The sequence below is a fragment of the Helicoverpa armigera genome, chromosome 14 (genome assembly GCF_030705265.1).
Source record: "Helicoverpa armigera isolate CAAS_96S chromosome 14, ASM3070526v1, whole genome shotgun sequence".
In the NCBI taxonomy this organism is placed as follows: domain Eukaryota; kingdom Metazoa; phylum Arthropoda; class Insecta; order Lepidoptera; family Noctuidae; genus Helicoverpa; species Helicoverpa armigera.
In genome coordinates, this window is record NC_087133.1 from 115449 (window position 1) to 136981 (window position 21533).

General features: G+C 40.5%; 1 protein-coding gene and 1 long non-coding RNA gene across 2 annotated transcripts; both read right to left on the reverse strand.

Annotated features, from left to right (window-relative positions):
- Positions 1-15154: 15154 nt before the first annotated feature.
- LOC110381556 (glutamate-rich protein 2) lies at positions 15155-16153 on the reverse strand. Its single transcript, XM_021341892.3, has 3 exons — positions 15803-16153; positions 15536-15730; positions 15155-15461 (listed from the first exon to the last, which is right to left on the reverse strand). The coding sequence occupies exons 1-3, from the start codon at positions 15890-15892 to the stop codon at positions 15204-15206; spliced, it is 543 nt and encodes a 180-aa protein (XP_021197567.3). The 5' UTR covers positions 15893-16153; the 3' UTR covers positions 15155-15203.
- Positions 16154-16209: 56 nt separating this feature from the next.
- LOC135117771 (uncharacterized) lies at positions 16210-18863 on the reverse strand. The gene is made up of 3 exons (XR_010277158.1): positions 18728-18863; positions 16386-16523; positions 16210-16320 (listed from the first exon to the last, which is right to left on the reverse strand). It is a non-coding gene; the product is annotated as an uncharacterized LOC135117771 (long non-coding RNA).
- Positions 18864-21533: the final 2670 nt, after the last annotated feature.

A 21533-nucleotide genomic window follows, 5' to 3' on the forward strand; every position in this document is an offset into this window, starting at 1 on the left:
GTTCTTTCTTCCTTTTTTGTTATATACTTACCAGCTATATAATAATTGTATATAATTATTACACAACATATACAAAGGTATAATTGATAGATTCTACTAATTTTACTTAAGCGACATACGATTCACATTCGACTGAGATCCAATCACGACTAAATTACGATTGAAGCGTATGTGGCATTCCGCTATTTATAACCGACTTCCCAAAAAGCGGAGGTTCTCAATTCAATCGTATTTTTTTATTTTTTTGTATGTTTGTTACGCGATTACTCAGCCATCTATTAATCGAGTTTGATGATTCTTTTTTTGTTTGATAGCGTATATCTTCGAGGTGGTCCCATTATCATCAGGTCAGGATCTGATGATGGAAAGCCTGAGAAATCGAGGGCATCGAAGAACTTTTGTGTACCCATATTTGCAAAATAGCCGCAGAGCGCCCACGCCAACGCCATACAGGCCTAGGGCCAGCAGATTTCAGAGGACGATCACTCGATTTGAGAGGATAAGAAGTCAAACAGCAATATGCCTAAAATACAATTTCGTTTATCTCGTTATTAAAAGTAGGTTTAAGCTTAATTAGAGTACTAGTCGATGGGTAACGTAACCTAGTTTGAATAAATATAGCGAATATAACTGCAGCATTCATATTTTAGAAGATATTTACAAAAACACAGTGGTATGAAACTGTAGAGTGCATACTAGTAGATGCATGATTACATTAGTACAAAGGCAAGTTGTTAATTTTGTATTCTGAGCGAATATGCGGTTCCTTTTGCGGTCTTTAAAGAACCCATCTATACTAATATTATAAAGCTGAAGAGTTTGTTTGTTTCTTTGTTTGTTTGAACGCGCTAATCTCAGGAACTACTGGTCCGATTTGAAAATTTCTTTCAGTGTAAGGTAGTTCGAGGAAGGCTATATATAGGCTACTTTTTATCCCGGTACGGGAAGTAGTTCCCACGGGATGCGGGTGAAGCCGCTGGCAGAAGCTAGTTTACTGATAAAAATTTCGTTTCATTGACTTTCCGCAGGTGTTTTATTATGGGAACGATTCCAGAAAAAATATTTCTTTGTTTTCAATCTATTGTTAAAAATATTTGTCGCAAGCTGTTTAAAAAGCGATAATTTTTTTTATGCAAATAATCAGTAGCGGCGTAAGGGGAGGGGGGGCGGTCCGCCCCGGGTACCACATCTTGGGGGGGATGCCATCTCGGTCGGCACATATGTGCATGACCAGGATGGCGCAGGCAGAAGGGACAAGTCACTAACAGCCAGTTTCTTCATCAAAAGTAAAAGTCAAAGTAATGTCTAAAGCAAAAGTAACGGTCAAATTCATTTTTCATCCCACCATCTCGGAAAGAGTAGTTTTACCCTTTGATATCTGAGCTCAAAAGTCGTTTTTATTCTCTAGAGCGGCAAAGTGATTTGAATTTAGAACATCGTGTGCAATACTCCATTTGCGACAATCTTGATAAGACTTTTCAAACAATTTCATATTAAACAAATAAAATACTGCTTAAAATAATTAGGTATTCAATTAATTAAGTATTTTTTATTATTGTTTTTACACAGATTTTTAACGTCGTTTCATTTTTAAAGTGAGTTTTCAAATATATGAACTTTAATAGGTACATCTTTTTAATTTGATACTCGAATGTGCGCGCCATTTTGTTTTTTTGCTCGATGAGTAATTTCCTCGATGAGGTGGGATGAAAAGTTACGTGTTGCACTCGAGTGTAAAGATTTTTCACCTTGTGCTCTTTTGATTCCCTCGCTATCGCTCAGGATTCTAATTATTGAAACATTCGCTACGCTCGTGTTTCAATTTTAGAATCCTTCGCTTGCTCGGTCATTAAAATTGAGCCCGCGGTTAAAAAGCAACTTTGCACTCTTGTATAACAAATAACTATTTCATCCCACCATCTCGGAAGGAGTAGTTTTACCCTTTTTCATCTGAGCGCAAAAGCTGTTTTTATCCTCTAGAGCGGCAAAGTGATTTGAATTTAGAATATCGTGTGCAATACTCCATTTGTGACAGTCTTGATAAGACTTCAAACAAATACATATTAAACAAATAAAATACTGCTTAAAAGAATTATTCAATTAATTAAGTAATTTTTATTATTGTTTTTACGTATATTTTTAACCTCGTTTCATTTTTAAACTGAGTTTTCAATTAAATGAACTTTAATAGGTACCTACTACTTTTTAATTTGATACTCATATGTACGCGCCATTTTGTTTTTTTGCATTTAGTAATTTCCTTGATGAAGTGGGATGGAATTTTTATTTTTTATTGTTTTGAGGTGATTTTAAACCTCATTACATTTTTAAACTGAGTTTTTGCATAAATAATAGGTACATCTTTTTAATTTGCCAAGTGTAACGTGCATGCCATTTTCTGTTTTTGAGTTTAGAATTTCCTCGATGAGGTGGGATGAAAGGTTACGTGTTGCACTCGAGTGCAAAGATTTTTCACCTCGTGCTCTTTTGATTCCCTCGCTTACTTATCATTCCAAATCCAGAAGTGTCCAAAAGTGCTTAGTTATCAGTTGTGCCCACTGTTTGTTGGAACTCAACTCACCACCAAAAAGTGTATTGCAGAGGGATCCAAATCGACTGCGGTAAGTTTATTTTTAACCATTTTATGATGACTTGTATAAAGTAATAAACTGTAGTAGGTACGTCCTTATAATTATTAAGTACCTATATATAAAATGACATGAAATTCATGAAGATTGGCAGCGATCGCGCGCAGGCGCGATGTGTTTTTCATCTAATAAGACGTCGTCCTAATTGACAGCGATTGTACGATGACACGATGCGTTCTCGTCGTTCGATGAGTTCAAAGATACAGATTTCATCAGAGTGTCCTATTTGAACCTCGCAAGTGAGATAGTTAGATCGTGAGATGAAAAACGCATCGCGCCATCGCGCGATCGCTGCCAATTAGGACGACGCCTAAGAGTCTGACAGTTCTGACACTCCCTCACCGCTGCTAACCCACAGCGGGAGGAGTCATTTGATGATTTTTGACGTCGTTAAAAAAAAAGGTGATATACCTACATACTCCGAAACTCATAATCCGAAAACTAAACATTGCATAACTTTTTGTTTATCTACGTTTTGTCTTTTTTATTTTTGTAACAAATTATACAAATTAAGACCTTTCTTTTGATGTATCATTCGTCTATCTGCATTGTATAGTTTCTGTGTAATCACGGGCGATGACTACGGCAAGTGGCGGTTCTAGCGGCCAACTATTCTTTGTCATAGCGTCTTGGTTTTTTTTTTGTAACAAATTCAGGAAAAGAGGAGTGAAAAGTAACAAATTACTACTAATTCCTGGCAAAGTTTCATCAAATATTATGAGTTGTCCGCGCGGTCGAAATGGACACGACTTTTCATGTAAGGAAGCACCTCATTGAATTTAAGAACCTATATGGTATGGTAATATTGAAAATTTGGTCTTGTTTTGTTTAAAAAAAAATCGGACTCGTCCGGGGAAAAAATGCGATTTATCTACGCCAAATGTCAGGGTTTTTTAATGTTTGTCCGGGTTTAGCGAAATTCGAAATGGCAGCCCTACATCCATTAGACACCGACATCAAGGCCGATGCACCTCAAATTAGTACCTATTATAATTATATATCTTTTTTTTTTTTCAAATCTGAGTTTACTTAGATCCTATAGATGTTATTAAGCGCTAGGCCATGTTGATGCGTACGGCCGCGCGCGACTGTCGCGAGCATCGGCAGCGGTGCCGTAAATGTACGGCTGTGGTTTGACTATTGTCGCGAGCGATCGACGACATTCGTAGGCCGCGCGCAGCTGTGATCGATCGCGCTGCTTGACACGATGTTGTACATAAATGTAAATATAAAAAACGAAAAATGACTGCTGTGGCTAAACCCCTGAATGGATTAGAAAATTTATTTTAAAATTCGCCTTAGAATATTATAAAGTATACAACATGTAACTTAATTAACGCACATCCTGAAATTAGTTTGTTCAGAATCGTTTACTGAATCGATTTATATCATTTTTAATATAGGTAATTTTTTATCCCAAAAATAATTAAAACTACGGAAATTATTGTCATATTAACCCTGTACAGTCAAAACAAATTCAAATAGACCGTAACTCAAAGTAATAAGACTTCGTGTATTGTCGGCTTTTTCCGTAGTTTCGTTATGTTGTGTCGAGTCGAGCGGCGCGCGGCGCGGTATTTGCGTGCCTAGTAGTATGACCAAAAAGTTCTCCAAGAATTGGTATAACTAATTTAGTAAATAAGAATGCATATACAGGTTAATACCTTAGGATAGGATAGGATTGTAACATAATATTCTAATTGGGGTGTTTGAGGGTGTGCGTTAATTACGTTACATGTTGTATATGATAGGATTTGATGTGATAGGTAGGTAGGTACGACACACCCTGTATACCTACATATACTTACGGGTCGAGCTGAAAGCCATAGCTGGGTTTCAGAAACTTTCACAAGGCCGCCCTTAGGGTCGATTTCGCGTATTCCGGCGAACACGCACGCTTTCGCTCGGCTTCGCTTTAGTTGTAAAAAAAATTGACTCTTCGATGCGCTTCGACTCTGCGCTAGTATAAATCGACCCTTGTCTGGAATTTGGTAAATGATAGGTACACCCGTGCATCGGAGAGGCACGTAAACGTCGCGTCGGTCGGTCCCTGATCGCTCTCCGGTCGTGCCCTTTTTTTCGTCTTAGACTAGTTCCGTCCCATCGGGCTATGAGAATGCACCTGTGTCTGCGCAAATGCTCGTGCTTGCTTGCACAGTTCGCTTACCTTAATATGAGAACAGCTGCCGAGAAGGAGTTGAGTAGACTACAGCTACGATACACAGCTCGTTATGAAAGTTTGACGTTTAGGGAGGATATTATTCTCTAACAGGGATACTATTATGGGATAATATTATACCTTGATAATACTGACTGATAATTATTTGTGACAGACAGTAACGGGTATTTTTGTTAAGAGGCCGCCAGAGAAACGGGGAAGGGATGCTAGGGTGGCCAATAATATTCTAAATATATATTATAACAGTTTTATATTTCCATACAAACAGATATCGTTATATTTATTACCAGTTAGTATAGATTGACAGCCGGTTGCATCACCAAAACTAGGCATGATGAATGCCAAATGTGAGTATAATGGATGCAAATTCAAAAGCAGGGGCCCGATTCTCCCAAGTTAAAAATGTCAAAATTTAATAGAAATTGAATCGCAATAGCAATTTTAACCTTTACGGGCATTCTGCTACTAATATAAGACCAATCGTATTCCAACGACATTCGATTGGTTTGCGATTGGTCTGCCATTTTGGTGATTTTGGTCGGTTCATTATTAAATGACAGAAAAGGATAAAAACGTTTATTTCAAAGAAAAATTGCGGAATGCCACATACGGTTCAATCGTAATTGAGTCGTGATTGGATCGCAGTCGAATGTGAATCGTATCGAATAGAAATCGAATCGCAATAGCAGTTTTAATCATAACGGGCATTCTGCTACTAATAAAAGACCAATCGTATTCGATTGACATTTGATTGGTGTGCGATTGGTCTGCTATTTTGGTGAATTTGGTCCATACGGTAGTTTGCTTTACAATCATTTTGCAATCGTAAATCATTTGCAGACAAAATGATTCATTATTGAATGACAGAAAAGGATAAAAACGTTTATTTCAAAGAAAAAATAGCGGAATGCCACACACGCTTCAATCGTAATCGAGTTGGGGCCTCGGGGGATTGGATCTCAGTCGAATCGAGTCGAACGTGAATCGTATGTCGCTTTAGTAAAATTAGGAGAATCGGGCCCCTGGACAGGTTTTGCAGTCGCACTGACCGTTTGTCGGATGGTCGTCGCAGACAACTGAGCGCACAGGCAGCTAAAAGCCTGTCTGAACATCGTCTGCATGCTCTAAGCTGATAGCTAGGTACGTGCCATTTAAAACTCTTCTCATATTTTTCATACTACCTACTAGGTAAGTAGGTATAGGTATTATTGCGGCGTCGCGCGTCGGCGCTCTGACGGTCAGCGTGACTGTAAAACCAGACTAGGTATGTCTACCTATGTACACAATTTATCTACAATACCTAGGTAACTAAGAGATAGGCAGGTAGGTATTCAAACGTAGGAAGTATGTTCAGTCGGCAAAACGGATAGGTATGCAGGCCACACACACAAACATACAGTGTTAGTGTGCGTAAAGCAAAACGTGTTTTACTTCGCATATTTATACCTAACATAAGTGCTGCTTCACAAACACAATCAACGGCCAACGAGTGTGTGACCCTCTCCTTTCGCGAAGCTAGATCCGCTCTTTTCGTGTGGCCTGCATACCTACCCGTTTTGCCGACTGTACCTACGATGCACATCAAAAAGTTAAAAAGTAAAAACCTAAGTAGGTATACAAAAATAGTTGAGTACCTACAGTAAACCTAACGATTAATAATTATGGCCGTTTCTGAGCACCTTTTTTTGTCGGCGGCGGTCGTAGGAAAGAACCAATCCCGAGTGACGGCTATGACGCGATGCACTGCGGGCCAATCACCGCTTTAGCCCGCCCCCGCGCTTCATACCACAAAAGGGACCCAATAAATTACTTATGCCCAGGTGAAGGTCAGAGCTCAAGATTCGTGCCGATAACTAGGTATACTTGTACCTATGTAGGTATTGTACCTATGTTCTGAACCGAAACCCGGTACTTCGTGTCGTGTCTTCATACCAAAGATTTATATGCTTCACATACACCGTATATTACATGAAAGATCTACTTAGGTATAATAAGTAGGTGCAGTGACAACATGTTAGTCAACCCTTCATTCAGTCTTCTCGTTACACTCAGCTCACACAGAACTTACACTCCAGTACCTATCTACATAAATATTATGATATGAATTGGAGTAGACGATCGAGTCAAGTCGGAGTCGTACGATCGCGACTAGGTACTCGCTATCGCCAAGATGACTCAATATCTGGATTGAGGGATCTTGTTATGAAACTAAATTGGGATCCAAAGGGTTAGTAGTTAATTCGCACGAATTTGACTGACACGAAGGGATGGCGGATTGCGACATTTTAAAACAATATTTTTTATTTAGGCAACTCACACGAACGGAATTTTATAATGGAAACCTTCAAAAACGTGTAGTAGACAATAGGCAAACAGGCACCTCCAAGAGCGTATCGGGTGTGTAGGGTTCCGTAGTTAGCTGATCATAGTTGCACTATCTATAGTTAACCTAAGCGTCCCGACCCCATCAAGCCTTCCCAAAGTACAGCGACATCTCTCAGGAAATTGGGTAACTCATCCGTAATTATACTAGATGGGATAGGTAGGTATGTTGGATGGACTGGTAATTTTGGATTGCGTAAAAAAAGACAGGTACGATCTGCGAAAGAAGATACGATCATTACTATAAAATATGTACGTTACCTACCTATACTACGCGCGGCGAATGATGATCCCTGTGACAGTTCGTTAGCGCTTAACATTGTAGTGACGTCCTGTCACAACAAATCCTTTACAGGACCATTAAAAATTCGAAAAAATCATAATTGTGTACTTTTATAAATTATAAAAATGAATATTAAGAAATTATTACGTATAGTCTGTTTTTTAATCTCGTAGACTAAATTGACACCATATTGACACTTGCAAAATGTCAAACTTTCTCATAATTTTGCTAGCTCTGTGGTGCAGTGTTGTACTTACGACACCGGTTCGTTGAATCGTAACTTTTTATCTATAATAGACGCGATAACGCATGGCTTTGCGTGGTCAGATATCCCTCGCAGTTTGTAGCACGTCGCGTCGTACAGCCATGTGTACGTACGTGAATTTTAAATATAAAACTTTGAATGAATATTAAATTCGTCTATTATAGATAAAAAGTTACGATTCAACGAACCGGTGTCGTAAGTACAACACTGCACCACAGAGCTAGCAAAATTATTAGAAAGTTTGACATTTTGCAAGTGTCAATTTAGTCTACGAGATTAAAAAACAGACTATAGTTCAGAAATAACGGAAAAAAAATCAAAGCAAATGTACATGGTACGTCCTGCAAAAGTTACGTCGCCAAGCTGTTATCGAAAAAAAGGGACACATCGATAAACAAAATATCGATAATTTGTAGGAAAAAAATAACAAATGCTTTGAGTAAAAATAATAATCTATATACCTATATAAAAGAAAGTCGTGTTAGTTACACCACTTATAACTCAGGAACGGCTGAACCGATTTAGCTGAAAATTAGCAGGGAGGTAGTTTAAGAGCCAGGAGAAGGACATAGGATTTTGAGTTTTTGTCACCATCCGGCTACGGGAAGCAGTTATCTCGGGACGCGGGTGAAACCGCGGGCAGAAAGCTAGTATACATATAGTCATGGACACATAATTAAAGACACTGTTGGAATCTTAAATTGCTGCCGCATTTCATCTGTATTTCTTTTTCTGATTGCTACTGGAACTTTATTTTCTATTTTAAAATATTTAAGAGGGCATTGTGAAATATTAAAACTAAAGACTATCTTCAGTGATCCTTCGCGACAAGTTTTTTTTCGCTTTATCCGAATCTCGAGCGGTATGAACCATAACTTGGCCTGGCCATATAATTAAAGACACTCCATTTGCTCAGAGGAAGAAATGCAAATTATTAATATTATTGATGGTACTTTTCTATAACAACATTCCCTACACTGTAACTAAGCATACTCTAATGAGTACTAATATTTGGTTTATTTCCTTTTACCTCAATGACAGCACGACATCCCTAAGCGTGCAAGCGGTCAGTTTTGTTTTAAGTCGCTACGGGAATTTTCTTCCATGCTTCATAAAAATCTGTGTAAAATTGATCAATGTTTCATGTATGACTTATCGCCATTGTGTTTTCTGGCCGATCACCAGATTTTTTTCTATTAAATTTGCGATGGGCCAAACCAAAACCGTCATAAGTTGCCCGATCAAAGAGTCCTTTTTACTACTCTTACAGTGTTTTTCAGAACTTTTCTAATTTGGAAAGCGCTAAGGACCGGTAAATTATGCTTAGCATATAACAAAATGCTATTTCTAAAATATAATAGTACTTGAATTCGCCTATTTTTAATAATATCTTTCTAAAAGATCACCACACCAAGTAGTGGAGAGAAGCCCCACACTATTACTTTTTCGCTTCCTATGTTTGAGAACTTTCTTAGTGTATTTTGGTTCCATCTCATGTTTTGGAGGCGACTAATTTCGATACATCATTTTAGAATTATTCGTATCCCTTTGTTTAATGAGAAAAAAAAACATTTTTGAACACTTGTTAACTATACCTTTCACATTTGATAGAAATAGCCAACTACAGTATGGACACGCGGTGCTTTTCCAAAAGTAACATCTTCCGATACCCATGCCTTACAGCTTTTCCCGACCCGGTTGTAGTCTAAAAGTTCTGCAGACACAATTTTCGTCCTTTTAGCATCAGATGACTCCCAAAAAAACCAGTACCGAATCATGTAAATGGTTCACTATTTGCCTATAGCACCGCCTTAAAGCCTGTTTGCGGACAAGTTTCCCTTGGGGTCGGTTTAGAGTTGTTCTCAGACCATGCCTTTTTTAGTGCCATTGATAAGAAATCTTTAATAATAAATTTATTACCATGTCCTTACTATAGATCAAGTGGTATGAATAAATCCGTATGTCAAAATATAATATTAAAAAGCCTAAAACATTTTACTTACTTGAATTTTTGTTCTAGTCTTATTGATAGGACTAAAATGAAAATGTTTAATGAAATAAACCTAAATTATTACCTAATTCGAGTTTTCATAAGTATTTTACGGGAACAAATATAACGACCACCATAAAATGCTTTGATACCCTAAGTTTTGCAACCAGAAATATTTACTGAACACCAGAAAAATAAAGTCTAAAAATGTAATAGTACCAGCTATTTTAGTCACGACTTCACTTTAAATTGTATTCGACCACCAAATTTAGTAAATGATCACCAACTCTTGACGACCAAATTAATGTATTATTTTTGCCTAAATAAGTCACTGTGATTGCCATAAAATGTAGGCTTATTACCAAATAAAGTATTATGATGCCATATTAAGTTATGTGTCCGGCTTGCAATGCATGCGTGAGTGTCAGTATGACGAGTGACAGGGGAAAATGGAAGAAAATGACATATTGCGCCGACGCCAAGTATAATTGGGAACAGGGCAGGAGAAAGAAGAAGAAGAATGTGTTTCTCAATACACTCTTATCGCACTGTTTAGAGGCATGCAATAGACAATTTTCCACGCTAGTTCAGGAAAAGGGTCCCCATAATGTTATTACATTTATTTTATCAGGCCGAACTTATTTTTTTGGAGTCAGTTTACTTAAACAGCATAGCAAGATGTAAAAACTTTTTTGATGATCATTTACTACTTTTGGTGATCATTTACTACTTTTGGGATAACAATGATTTTTTTGGACTCATTTTGCTTAAATAGGATAGCAGAATTTAAAAACTTTGGTTATCATCTTACTTTAAAATGGTGGTTTAATTTTGGTGATCATTTACTATTTTTGGCTTACGCATGATTTATTTTGGAGTAATTTCACCTTAATAGGATAGCAAAGTGTTAAAACTTTGGTGATAGTTTTACATTAAAATGCGAGTTTCATTTTGGTGATCATTTACTATTTTTGTCTGCTGTTTGTTACTATATCTGGTGATCAGTTAAACATAAGCCGTATTTTACTCACTTCTAAAAAAAAGTATGGCAGCTATTTGTATCTTTCGTTTTTTTCTTAACTGGGCTTTAACTGTCTTTAATTAGCTGACCAGACAAGTATCAGCTACAAAAGTTAGTGTTCATTTCCCATAGAGCTTTATATCTAAAGTATTAAAGAAAGAAAATATATTTTTTGTCCTTAATTTAAAGATCACAATGTAATGTTTGTTTTAATAATTATTACACTACAGCTTATACCGTGCTTAAGCTCATGTCAGTACCATAACTATTTATTTCACTTCGAGTCGGGGGTGTCTTTAATTATGTGTCCATGACTGTATGTATAATATACTATTACAACTCGAAACGTCATGGATCATGATTCGCCGCGCGTAGTATAAATAAAGTTTAAAAAAAAATTGAAAGTAGTACGGTCAAACCAGAAATTATTTTTAAATTTTTCCTTAGAAACAAGCACGGACAAACAAGCTAAATAGGTACCACATTTCTTACACAGAAAATATTCTCACTTTTGAATGAATGCCTTCTTATTAGTAATTTGTTTTCATTTTAATTACCCTGTTTATATTAATTACTCCAGTTTGAATGTGTCACCACCGTAAGATTACAAACATCGTTAGATTACAATCTATCTCGAGAGATTGTAAACTGTCGAATTATTGTGAACCGTAACATCTGATTGCAATTTAACGTATTATTTTTCGCTATATTATAATCTATCAATGTAGAGCGGTCAAATTGTCAACTGGCGTAGAACGGAATGCATCTTGCGCGCTGATTGGTAGAACGTCAAAAAAGGCAATGTTCTTTGCAACTCCCAGTGCCACAGCTCTTTGACGTGCAAAAATAAGTGACGGTTTAATTTTTTATAAAAAACAAATTATTTAATTATTAAGACTCAAAGGACAATGCTCATGAAGTATGAGAAAAAAACCCAGGCCCGGCGCAAAAGAAATGTAACTCAAAATATAGGGGGCATTATCGAAATCAGTGGCTATATGTGTGAAATTGCTATTCGAATTTTAACATCTGCGGTACATTGCTACTCGAGATTTTAGAGGTAACATAATGTATTAGTAAAAGGAACAGCAAACAGATACAGTTGTGGTTTAAAGGTTTACATAATGACATGTTTAGGGCAACTTCTCCACTATTCTACCTACTTTTACAAGATAATAGGATGATAGAACTAAAACACGATATGAATGTACTTTTCATTTTAATAATAACGCTTAAAAGTCATCGATTCTTTATTTCTAACACGACATGATCCAAAAATGTTGCGAGATGCGCGAACTGTTCCTCATGTCTAGCCCACCCTAAGTAATGTAAAACGCTCTTGACGCGATGACGTGGGCGCTGCAGCCCAACGTCCTCCACCCATGAATACAGGAGCAGTAATATCCTGATATGCCATTCCTGCCATTTTCCCTCGTATAAAGAATTTAGGTGTAAAGGAACACTGCTAAAGTGAACTTAACCCGGTTTGGACAAGGCTTGCGTCGCATCCCAAAATCCCGAGCTGTACTTCGGTATTGATTTATCTTTTTGGAGAGGCTTATTACTTGCCATATTAGGTACTTGTTTGTTGTTTCAGATAGCACTTTAATTAAACTATAAGCCCCAAGCTGCTCATGTTACCCCTTTAAAAATCAAATAGCAATTTCACACATATAGCCATTGATTTTGATGATGCCTCCTATGCAGTATTTCATATCTTATTATTACCTATTATTTGAGTTACTTTTCGTTTGCGCCGGGCTTGGGCTTTTTTTGAGCATTGTCCTTTGTCACATTATTTTAATTTGCGTTTGAGGTTTTTATGTTTTTAATTTTAATTTGTGTTACAAGACAAAGTAATTGTTTTTTTTTTAACTTTTTTTTTTAATAATTGTCCAATTTAAATTGTCTGAGGCCAAAATTACCTTTTTTACATAAGAGACTTTTAGATGCGTTCCGTTCTACGCCAGTTGACAATTTGACCGCCTCTACATTGATAGATTATAATATAGCGAAAAATAATACGTTAAATTGCAATCAGATGTTACGGTTCACAATAATTCGACAGTTTACAATCTCTCGAGATAGATTGTAATCTAACGATGTTTGTAATCTTACTGTGACAAATGCATTCTTGGCTGTAAACGCTCGTGAAAAAGGCGAATATGTCACGTCGCTGCTGAACTGCCCGCTGCTACTATGCTACATCTAGCAGCCATTATGTCGTGTGATTGTAGAGCAAACTACCGTACCTATAGGCCAAAATGGCAAACCAATCGAATGTCATTGGAATACGATTGATCTTATATTAGTAGCAGAATGGCCGATATGGTAAAACTGCTATTGCGATTCAATTTTGACATTATTAACTTAGGAGAATCGGGCCCGCTACTAATATAACTAATTTAAGGCCAATCGTATTCTAATGACATTCGATTGGTTTGAGATTGGTCTGCCATTTGGTCTAATACGGTAGTAGATACCTATGCTCTACAATCATATTGCAATCGTAAATAGTTTACAGACAATATGATTCATTATTGAATCACAGAAACGGATAAAAACGTTTATTTAAAAGAAAAAATTGCGAAATACAACATAGGTACGCTTCAATCGTAATTGAGTCGTGATTGGATCTCAGTCGGATGTGAATTGTAAGTATGTCGCTTAAGTAAAATTAGTGGAATCGTGCCCCAGTATCTTTAGTTATAGCGGCAACAGAAATATATCATCGGTGAAGCCTTAACTACCACGGGTCATGAGATATCTACAGAATGGTGACAGACGGACAGAAAGAACGACAGACGGACAACGAAGTCTTAGTAATAAGGTCCCGTTTTACCGTTTTACCCTTTTAGTTCATTACAGATACCGGCACGGATATTGGTCTCTCGGCGGAAGAGTGGGGATCGCTTTGCGCACCCGTACGCATAAGGCAATAAGGCAGTAAATCGCTTCTGCGCAGGTGAAGGTCATGGCTCGATATCCGTGCCGATAACTGTACTTAAGTAGATACAATAAAAAATACGTTTTTAATAGTTTAAATAAAAAATATTACTTATCGTCACAATTCATATTAGGTACTTATTTTATTAAAATATTTCTTAATTAATAATTGTATCATTATGGTAAAATGCACCTCTAAGTTCATATTTTAACAAAAACGTGCGAAAGCGAAAACAGTAAAAAATATACCGCATTTGAATTTGGAAGTTAGGGCCTACGGAGAGCGGTGGAGGCGCGACTCACACGAGTCACACGCAGTGCGCGTCTAGGCAGGCTGCAGAGTGCAGCGACGCGTCGCGGCGGCCGCTGCAGACCATATCTTTTCCGCCAACAAGCCCCCCACCCCCCTGTACTTATTTCAAGTGGATTGATGGATCATACTCATAAAAATGGTAGCGAAATGCGCTAAGCCAAGTCGCGCATGTCATTATTTTTGGAACAAGCTCAAACATTCGGTTTGTTGTAGGTATGTATAGGAGCCCCCTAAAATATTTATTCTATATTAGACGTTTACATACGTGCCCAGTGAGTATGTCTTCCTGTTAACTACACTGGAAACCCTGTATGTTATAGATATTTATATATATTAGACCGTTTAAACAAATTGCTTATTATATGCATACGTAGTACATCAACAAAAAGGATGTTTTGATTTCAGTCGAAACCACGCCATCCCGCGTGGACTATGAGAGTGCCAAGTAGGCAGGTACGACTTGGACAAGTTACAACTAAATGTGACGTTTGCTATCCACACCACACCAAGTTTGTATGTACCTATAGGCCTACAAGTGCTCGAGTCGTGCTCATGCACACGACAACTACTAGACAACTATAATACGTAGTAACCATGGAGGACAAACTGACGAGCGAAGATGTCACAACGCAATAGCCAATATCTCCTAAGAAAACGCGGAAAAATGTGGCGGGGGACGAGGAGCATTACATACTATTCCCACGCATGTATTAGAACCCGCCCACTTTTTTCAAAATAAAATGACCAATCAATCACCTAGGCTAATCTTTCATCAAAATCATAATCAAAGAAGAAACTCAAACGCCTCGCCTTTTTATTAACTGATCCAAGAAGGCGCCCGACCTACCTTCCTTATGACATCTCCGCTATCTTTCCTTCCTCCGTGGTAGTAACAGATATGCTCCACTTTTGGTCCTACAAGGTATGACATAAACCGTCTTACCACAAAAACTTTTAAACGTAAATGTCAGATTATGATGTTGACTTTGGTTCATTTTGCAGCCACAATTATTTTAGACAAGTGTAAAACAGACGTTTAGTTTTTGTAGTAAGGCCAAAAGATTTTATGTGACCGCCTAATTTTTGTCCTAACAAATGAAATAACAACGAAATAAAAGAAAACAGGCTCGAAACTAAAAATGGACGCTTGTAATAGTAGACAAGGACACGGAACGATCACTTGATGGAGCAGGTGAAGCGCGCGCGCAGGCGGCGCAGCTCGGCGGCCGGGTCCCGCGCCAGCGCCGGCTCGTTGCCGTTGTCGTCGGGCTCCGAGCGCGACGCGCCCGAGCTCACGGCCGCGCTGTCCGAGCGCTGCGACAGCGGCGCGCTGCCCGACGAGTCCAGCTCCAGCGACGACTGCGACGCGACCGAGCCGCGCGACGACGAGCGCGAGCCCGAGCGCGACGAGTCCGCGCCCTGCTCCATCAGCTCCTGCGCACACCACCACGCTTACCTCGTGCCCGCTGCCGTGCTGCCGGGGCTACCGGGGCCGGCGCGGCACTCACAACGGCGGGCGGCGGCCGGCGCGCGCTGGCGTCCTCGCTGGAGCTGTCGCGCGGGCTGGCGGAGCGCGCCGCCACCTTGTGCTGCAGCAGCGGGAAGAAGCCGCGGGCCGTCGCGTTGTGCGGCTCGTACTGCAGGATCAGCCGGCAGTACTTCAGCGCCTCTGCGTACTGCCGACGCATTATAGCCGACAGGAACTGAAATTGAGCAGACTCGTGTCACGCATCACTCCTCACCCGCGCCCGCAGACCCTCGCTCGTCAGGCTTACCTCTGCGAGGAACTCGCTGGGTGCCGACAGGGTCTCGTTGCCTTCGGAGCAGTCCTCCGGGCTGGTCGAGTGGCGGTTGTCGGCGTCCATGGCGGGCGCGGGGGCGGGGCGCGACGCGCGAGCGGGCGGGCGGCCCGCCAGCGGCGTGGACGCGCCGGAGTCCGTGTCCAGCGAGCGCAGACGGAAGTGGTCGCTGGCGGGGCGGTAGCGCGGCGCCGGGTCGGCGGGCGGCGCGGGCGGCGCGGGCAGCGTGACGACGAGGCGGCGCGGGGAGCGCGCGGGCGGGCGCAGCGCTGCTCGGCGAGGCGCAGCGCGGCGCGCGAGGCGGTGTCGAGCGCGCGCCGGGCGCGGGCGGCGGCCAGGCGGCGCGCCAGGCGGGCGGCGGCGCGGGCCGCAGCGGCGCGGTACGCGCGTTGGGCACGGCGCGGCGCAGCACGCGGCGGCGGCCGCGCGCGTCGCCGCCGCGGGGCTCGGCGCGCTTGGCTCGCGGCTTGGGCTTGGGGCGGGGGCCGGGGTACCTGCGGCGGCCTGGGCGTCAGTCGAGGCGCGAGCAGCTAGAGGCGGGCCGGCGACGCTTACTCACAGGCGCGGGTTGGGCGTGTATGGCGGGCGGGGCCGGGCGGCGCGCGGCTTGGCTCGCGCGGGCGCCGCGCGGCGGGTGCGCCGGGGCGCGCCCAGGTCGATCACGTCCCCAGGTTCTGATTCCACCTCACGTTTCGACCTGTGACAAATACAAGAGTATGGCATAAAATGACAAACTTGAAAAAAATCTGCTAATCTATAAAGCGCTCTCCAAGAATATGTTCTTGCGCCCACACAGTTCGCGTTGTAAGGTTTTAGCACTAAAGTATCGTGTGCACAGATTGTTGAGATTATTTATGCAGACGATCTATTATACGTGTCGGAATCTCAAAATGATGTAATCAGCAGTAAGTCAGCTAATGTCTAATGCTAATGTGACTGATCAATATAGTGGTTCAATTTTATTTGAGTTTAGTTCGACGCGATGATTGGATAGCTATGGTGTGCTGATGTGTGTATTGTATTGGATGGTGATTTGTTTCGCCACCGACTTCTACGCCGATGCACCTTACAATAGTTTTGTTTTGGTTTTCAGTGTTTTTTGGGAGTCGGTTTTATTTTTTTGTAAAAAGTTTTTTATTTTTGCTTTTTAGTTACAAGCATAGTTAGTTGTCACTATCCGCACTAGTAAGTTCTCATCAATATGAATGAGCCCAAACACGAGGTAGTTTACACATTCAGCTGTCGAGTTCCCTCGACCTTCTCTAGTCTCCATCATCAGGTCAGCTCCAAACCTTCACTAGTGTTATCAGACGTACACCTCATTGTCAAGTTTTTAACCTATGCATGCCTACAATTTTTGAAAGTTGCCCTCAATTTCTCAGGATTTCCATCATCAGATCCTGACCTAATCATGGGATCACCGGGGAGATATACCCTATCAAACAGCATTTTAAAAGTATTTCTATTTAATATTGTTTACCTGATAAAATCTAAGCATTTTTTTTATTTGCCCCAGGGCCCTTGCTGGTCACCTCCTAGTAGCTACGCCTATTCTAGACACTGACTCCACGACCGATGCACCCAAGCTTTTTATTTTAGATTTAGTAACGAATGATGAATGATTTATGTAAAATGGCGTCTCGTGGGAACTACTGCCTGTACCGAGTTAAAATATACCCTACGTTACTTATAAATACATAACGTAGCTTTCTAATGCTGAAAGATTTTTTAAAGTCGATCTAGTAGCTTTTGAGTTTATCAATTACAAATAAACAAAAATATTTTTTTTTCCTCTTACTAATATTAGCATGTACAGACAGCGACCCGACGACTACTCGCGGATGTCAATTATAGTATACTTAAACCTTCCTCGTGATCCTTCTTTCTACTTACTGGTAAAAACTGCATATCATTTTTAATTGCGTTCAAGATCATCAGAAGAGCGCTAGGTACAGTGGTTTTATAATACAAATAATATGTACCTACTTACATGTTGTGATACTAATTAAAATGTAAATAAGATGTAGTTGTATTGCGGACTACGTGTATTCATTTTGTGGTAGAAGCCGCCTGTGGCAGTGCACGGTGCACGCGCCCGCATGCCTGCCTCGCCTTACTACGTCGTAGCGCCGCGTAGGCTACACGGTGCTACGACGTAGTAAGGCCAGCCAGCCGCTAATTCTACTGATGTCGCCGCCTACCCCGGCAGGCCGCAGCTGAATCACAAATTAAATGCTGAACGATGCACTCGACCACACTCAGCTATTGAAGTACTTCAATAAGTCAACTACAACCCATAATATCTGCTTCGATATCAAAACTAACATAATTATTGTTTTCTGTAATCTGAGTGAACTCTGTTTTACCTAATTTTTTATTGTTACGAATTTACTCAAACGGGGACCCATCATGATAGCAGTACTCACCCCAAAGATATTGCGCACTGTAGTGAAGCGAATTACAATAATGTATCACATATTAAGAGCGGCGGATCAGCGCTCGGGCCTGATCGTGCAACATAAAGTCACGGAGGGCAGCTGTTGGGCAGCAGCGACATAAACAAAAGCACAGCGAGTGTGCCGTATTGATTGCAGAGCAACTGTTGCGCCCGGCCGCGCACGCGCGCCGTCGCCGATACTCCCGTCTCATCCATCAGTCGACTGCACCATGTACAACACCACAGCCGATGCATTGTACTCGTCAGCTCGTTACTCCGACTACAGTGCAGGCTGTATACACATGTGTGAGTAGTCGTCACCAGGATGGTCCACCGCAAGCTACTTACCAACTATTACTACCGAACCTATGGAGATGTTGCTAGGATATCATAAATACACTCGTGCACACAAACCAAACTTTGAGCTAAATGCATAGTGAACTAAGTTTAATGTTAACACTCACGGTTTCGGTACGGATATAGTTTTAATAACCATTTTTTCCTACAAAGTTTACAAACAATTTATCATATTTTTGTAAATTTTCTATTCACACGTCACGATGTCTAGACGAAAAATTAAATTGAGAAACTCATTCATAGATATACTCGTTGACTTCAAACAATTGAAGTTTTCCCGCCTCCGTTGGGTATAACCAAGAATTTTGAAGATTGTGCGGTTCGGCACAGCGATATAACGCTGACCTGTACGTTTTTACATTGCAGTGATTGCTAGATTACTGCTTACCATTGCCCGTTAAACGGCATTAGAATGCTTCATCCTGTGGGCCATAGCTAGTATTTCTACGAATGTGGCTCACAAGCAGTGCCGGCTTTAACTCTACTAGCGCCCTGGGCGAGATTTCTACGGCGCCCCCAACTGCAATTCAAACCCATACGAAAAAGAGAAGTGAAGAAGCCGCGAGCGAAGGGAGCGCGAAAAGTGAAGAAGCCGCGAGCGAAGGGAGCGCGAATTTTTTTGAGTATTGGGACATTAAATTAAAAGTAGCTATATGTGGAAAAAAATGTAAGTGTAAAGTAAAGAAACCGCGAGCGAAGCGAGCGCGAAAATTTTTGAGTTTTGGGACATAAAAGTAGTATATGTAACGCGCCCAGCATTGTATGACAATACATTAATTTAATTGAAATTTCTTGGTCCAGGAGCGTACCGCGGCGCCCCTGAGCCCGCGGCGCCCGGGTTATTCGCACAACCTGCACCATAGGTTAAGGCGGCCCTGATGCTATGCATACATTTGGATACCGTTCTTGTAAGCTGCGATCTTTGATGAAATTTAAAACAAAAATAGGAGTAAAATTCTGATCAAGGTTTGGTTGGGGGCGCCTGCGGCGCCCCTTATGCCCGGCGCCCTGGGCCGTCGCCCAACCGCGCCCTACCCTAAAGCCGCTACTGCTCACAAGTAATCATGCTAATGTAGATGGTTTACTTTCATCACACCATCAACTCGTACCACCGATGGTCATCCCAATTTTATTTGGGGTCGGCGCAGCACGTTTTCTTCTTCCATACTCTTCTGTCTGCCGTCAAGCGTCATCTCACAAGTAACAAGAAAGTAGAAAGAATGTAACATTCTTTCTAGTCGTGTCGACTTTGAGACAATTCTATCCATAGTTTTTTGGTCGTCCCCTACTTTCACTGTATATTCGTACCTACTCTTCAGCTTCATGATTATACACGATTTCATGGCACTGCATAATTTTAAATACCTACATATACATGTATTATTTTTTATGTTTGCATGTAAACTGATTACCGCTATGGTTCCGTTACATGGATTTGACATAATGGTCTAACAACCAATTTACACAAAATTCCCGCACATCACATGCCCATACCATGACAACCATCATCATCATCATCAGCCTATCGCAGTCCACTACTGGACATAGGCGTCTCCAAGTGCACGCCACTGAGATCGATTTTCGGCTTCTCTTCTATGACAACCAGGGGCCCGATTCTCCTAATTTTACTTAAGCGCCCTTCGATTGACGTTCGACTCGATTCGACTGAGATCCAATTCCGACTCGATTACCTACGATTGAAGCGTATGTGGCATTCCGCTACTTTTTCTTTGAAATAAACGTTTTTATCCTTTTCTGTCATTCAATAATGAATCATTTTGTCTGTAAATGATTTACGATTGGAAAATGATTGTACAGCAAACTACCGTACAGACCAAAATCATCAAAATAGCAGACCAATCGCACACCAATCAAATGTCAATCGAATACGATTGGTCTTTTATTAGTAGCAGTAGCAGAATGCCCGATATGGTTAAAACTGCTATTACGATCATATTGCGATTCGATTTCTATTCGATTTTGACATTATTAACTTAGGAGAATCGGGGCCCAGTCTCCACCACATAAACCCTTTTGCAAAAAAACGGGCATTTAAGAAAAACTTAGTGTTAAGGACTTTATGCACATACATTTGTTTTAGTGACTAGAGTGAGAGTGGAATTTCGAAGAATTAAAGCTATCACTTTTCGAAAATAAAACGAAATCCTAGTTTTTATGGCGTTGTTCCTACTACGGTACCTACTGGGCCTTTTTCCAAAATGCTTTATAGTCCGGTCAAAATAGACATCTGAAATAACAAAAATTCCCGGGCAGCCAAAGGAGATGGCCAAATTTTCATAGAAAAAAAACCCAGAATCGACAGCAACAAAATGGGTACCAATGGGTTCATTATTATTGACCTTTGATGGTGCCAAAAAATCCAGCCTAAAATCCATGGAGTAAAGGAGCTATATCATATTTTCACAAAAATAGGTTATGTTGAATTTATGTTGATTTATAAGATTATTTACATCAAGGCACATAAAAAACAAGGTACACTAACATTATACAAGCCAATGGTAATATCCCCAAAGTTACAGCAGATTTGCCTGGAGATTAAAAGGTCTTGTATTTAACCACTCCAGATACGATTAAGCACCGACCTTACCTACTTGGAGAGGTTTCGCAGTTACATGCAACCTTCACAACTGGCTATGAAATGTTTTTGGAGAAATTGTCTTTGAAAATCGCGCCATGTGACATTGTCAAATATAACAAATGACTTAACAATGCAAAACGGTCCAATCACGAGTCTGCATTCAACTTCTAACGAACATCAAACAGTAAAAGTAAACTTTTTTGTGAACTAAAATCTTGATCGAAAAAACGTTATAAGAAGAGAACCCCATGGTTTTTAGATGATTTGAAATACTTTTTAAAATCCACAAATTATACTGAATCCAATCATACATA

Excerpts from the sequence above, each read along its gene's own strand:
- LOC110381556 (XM_021341892.3), bottom strand. The coding sequence starts at position 15,892 with ATGGACGCCGACAACCGCCACTCGACCAGCCCGGAGGACTGCTCCGAA. Across the intron at positions 15,731-15,802 it reads CCAGCGAGTTCCTCGCAGAG|TTCCTGTCGGCTATAATGCG; the intron begins GTAAGCCTGACG and ends GCTCAATTTCAG. Across the intron at positions 15,462-15,535 it reads GCCGGCCGCCGCCCGCCGTT|GAGCTGATGGAGCAGGGCGC; the intron begins GTGAGTGCCGCG and ends TGGTGTGCGCAG.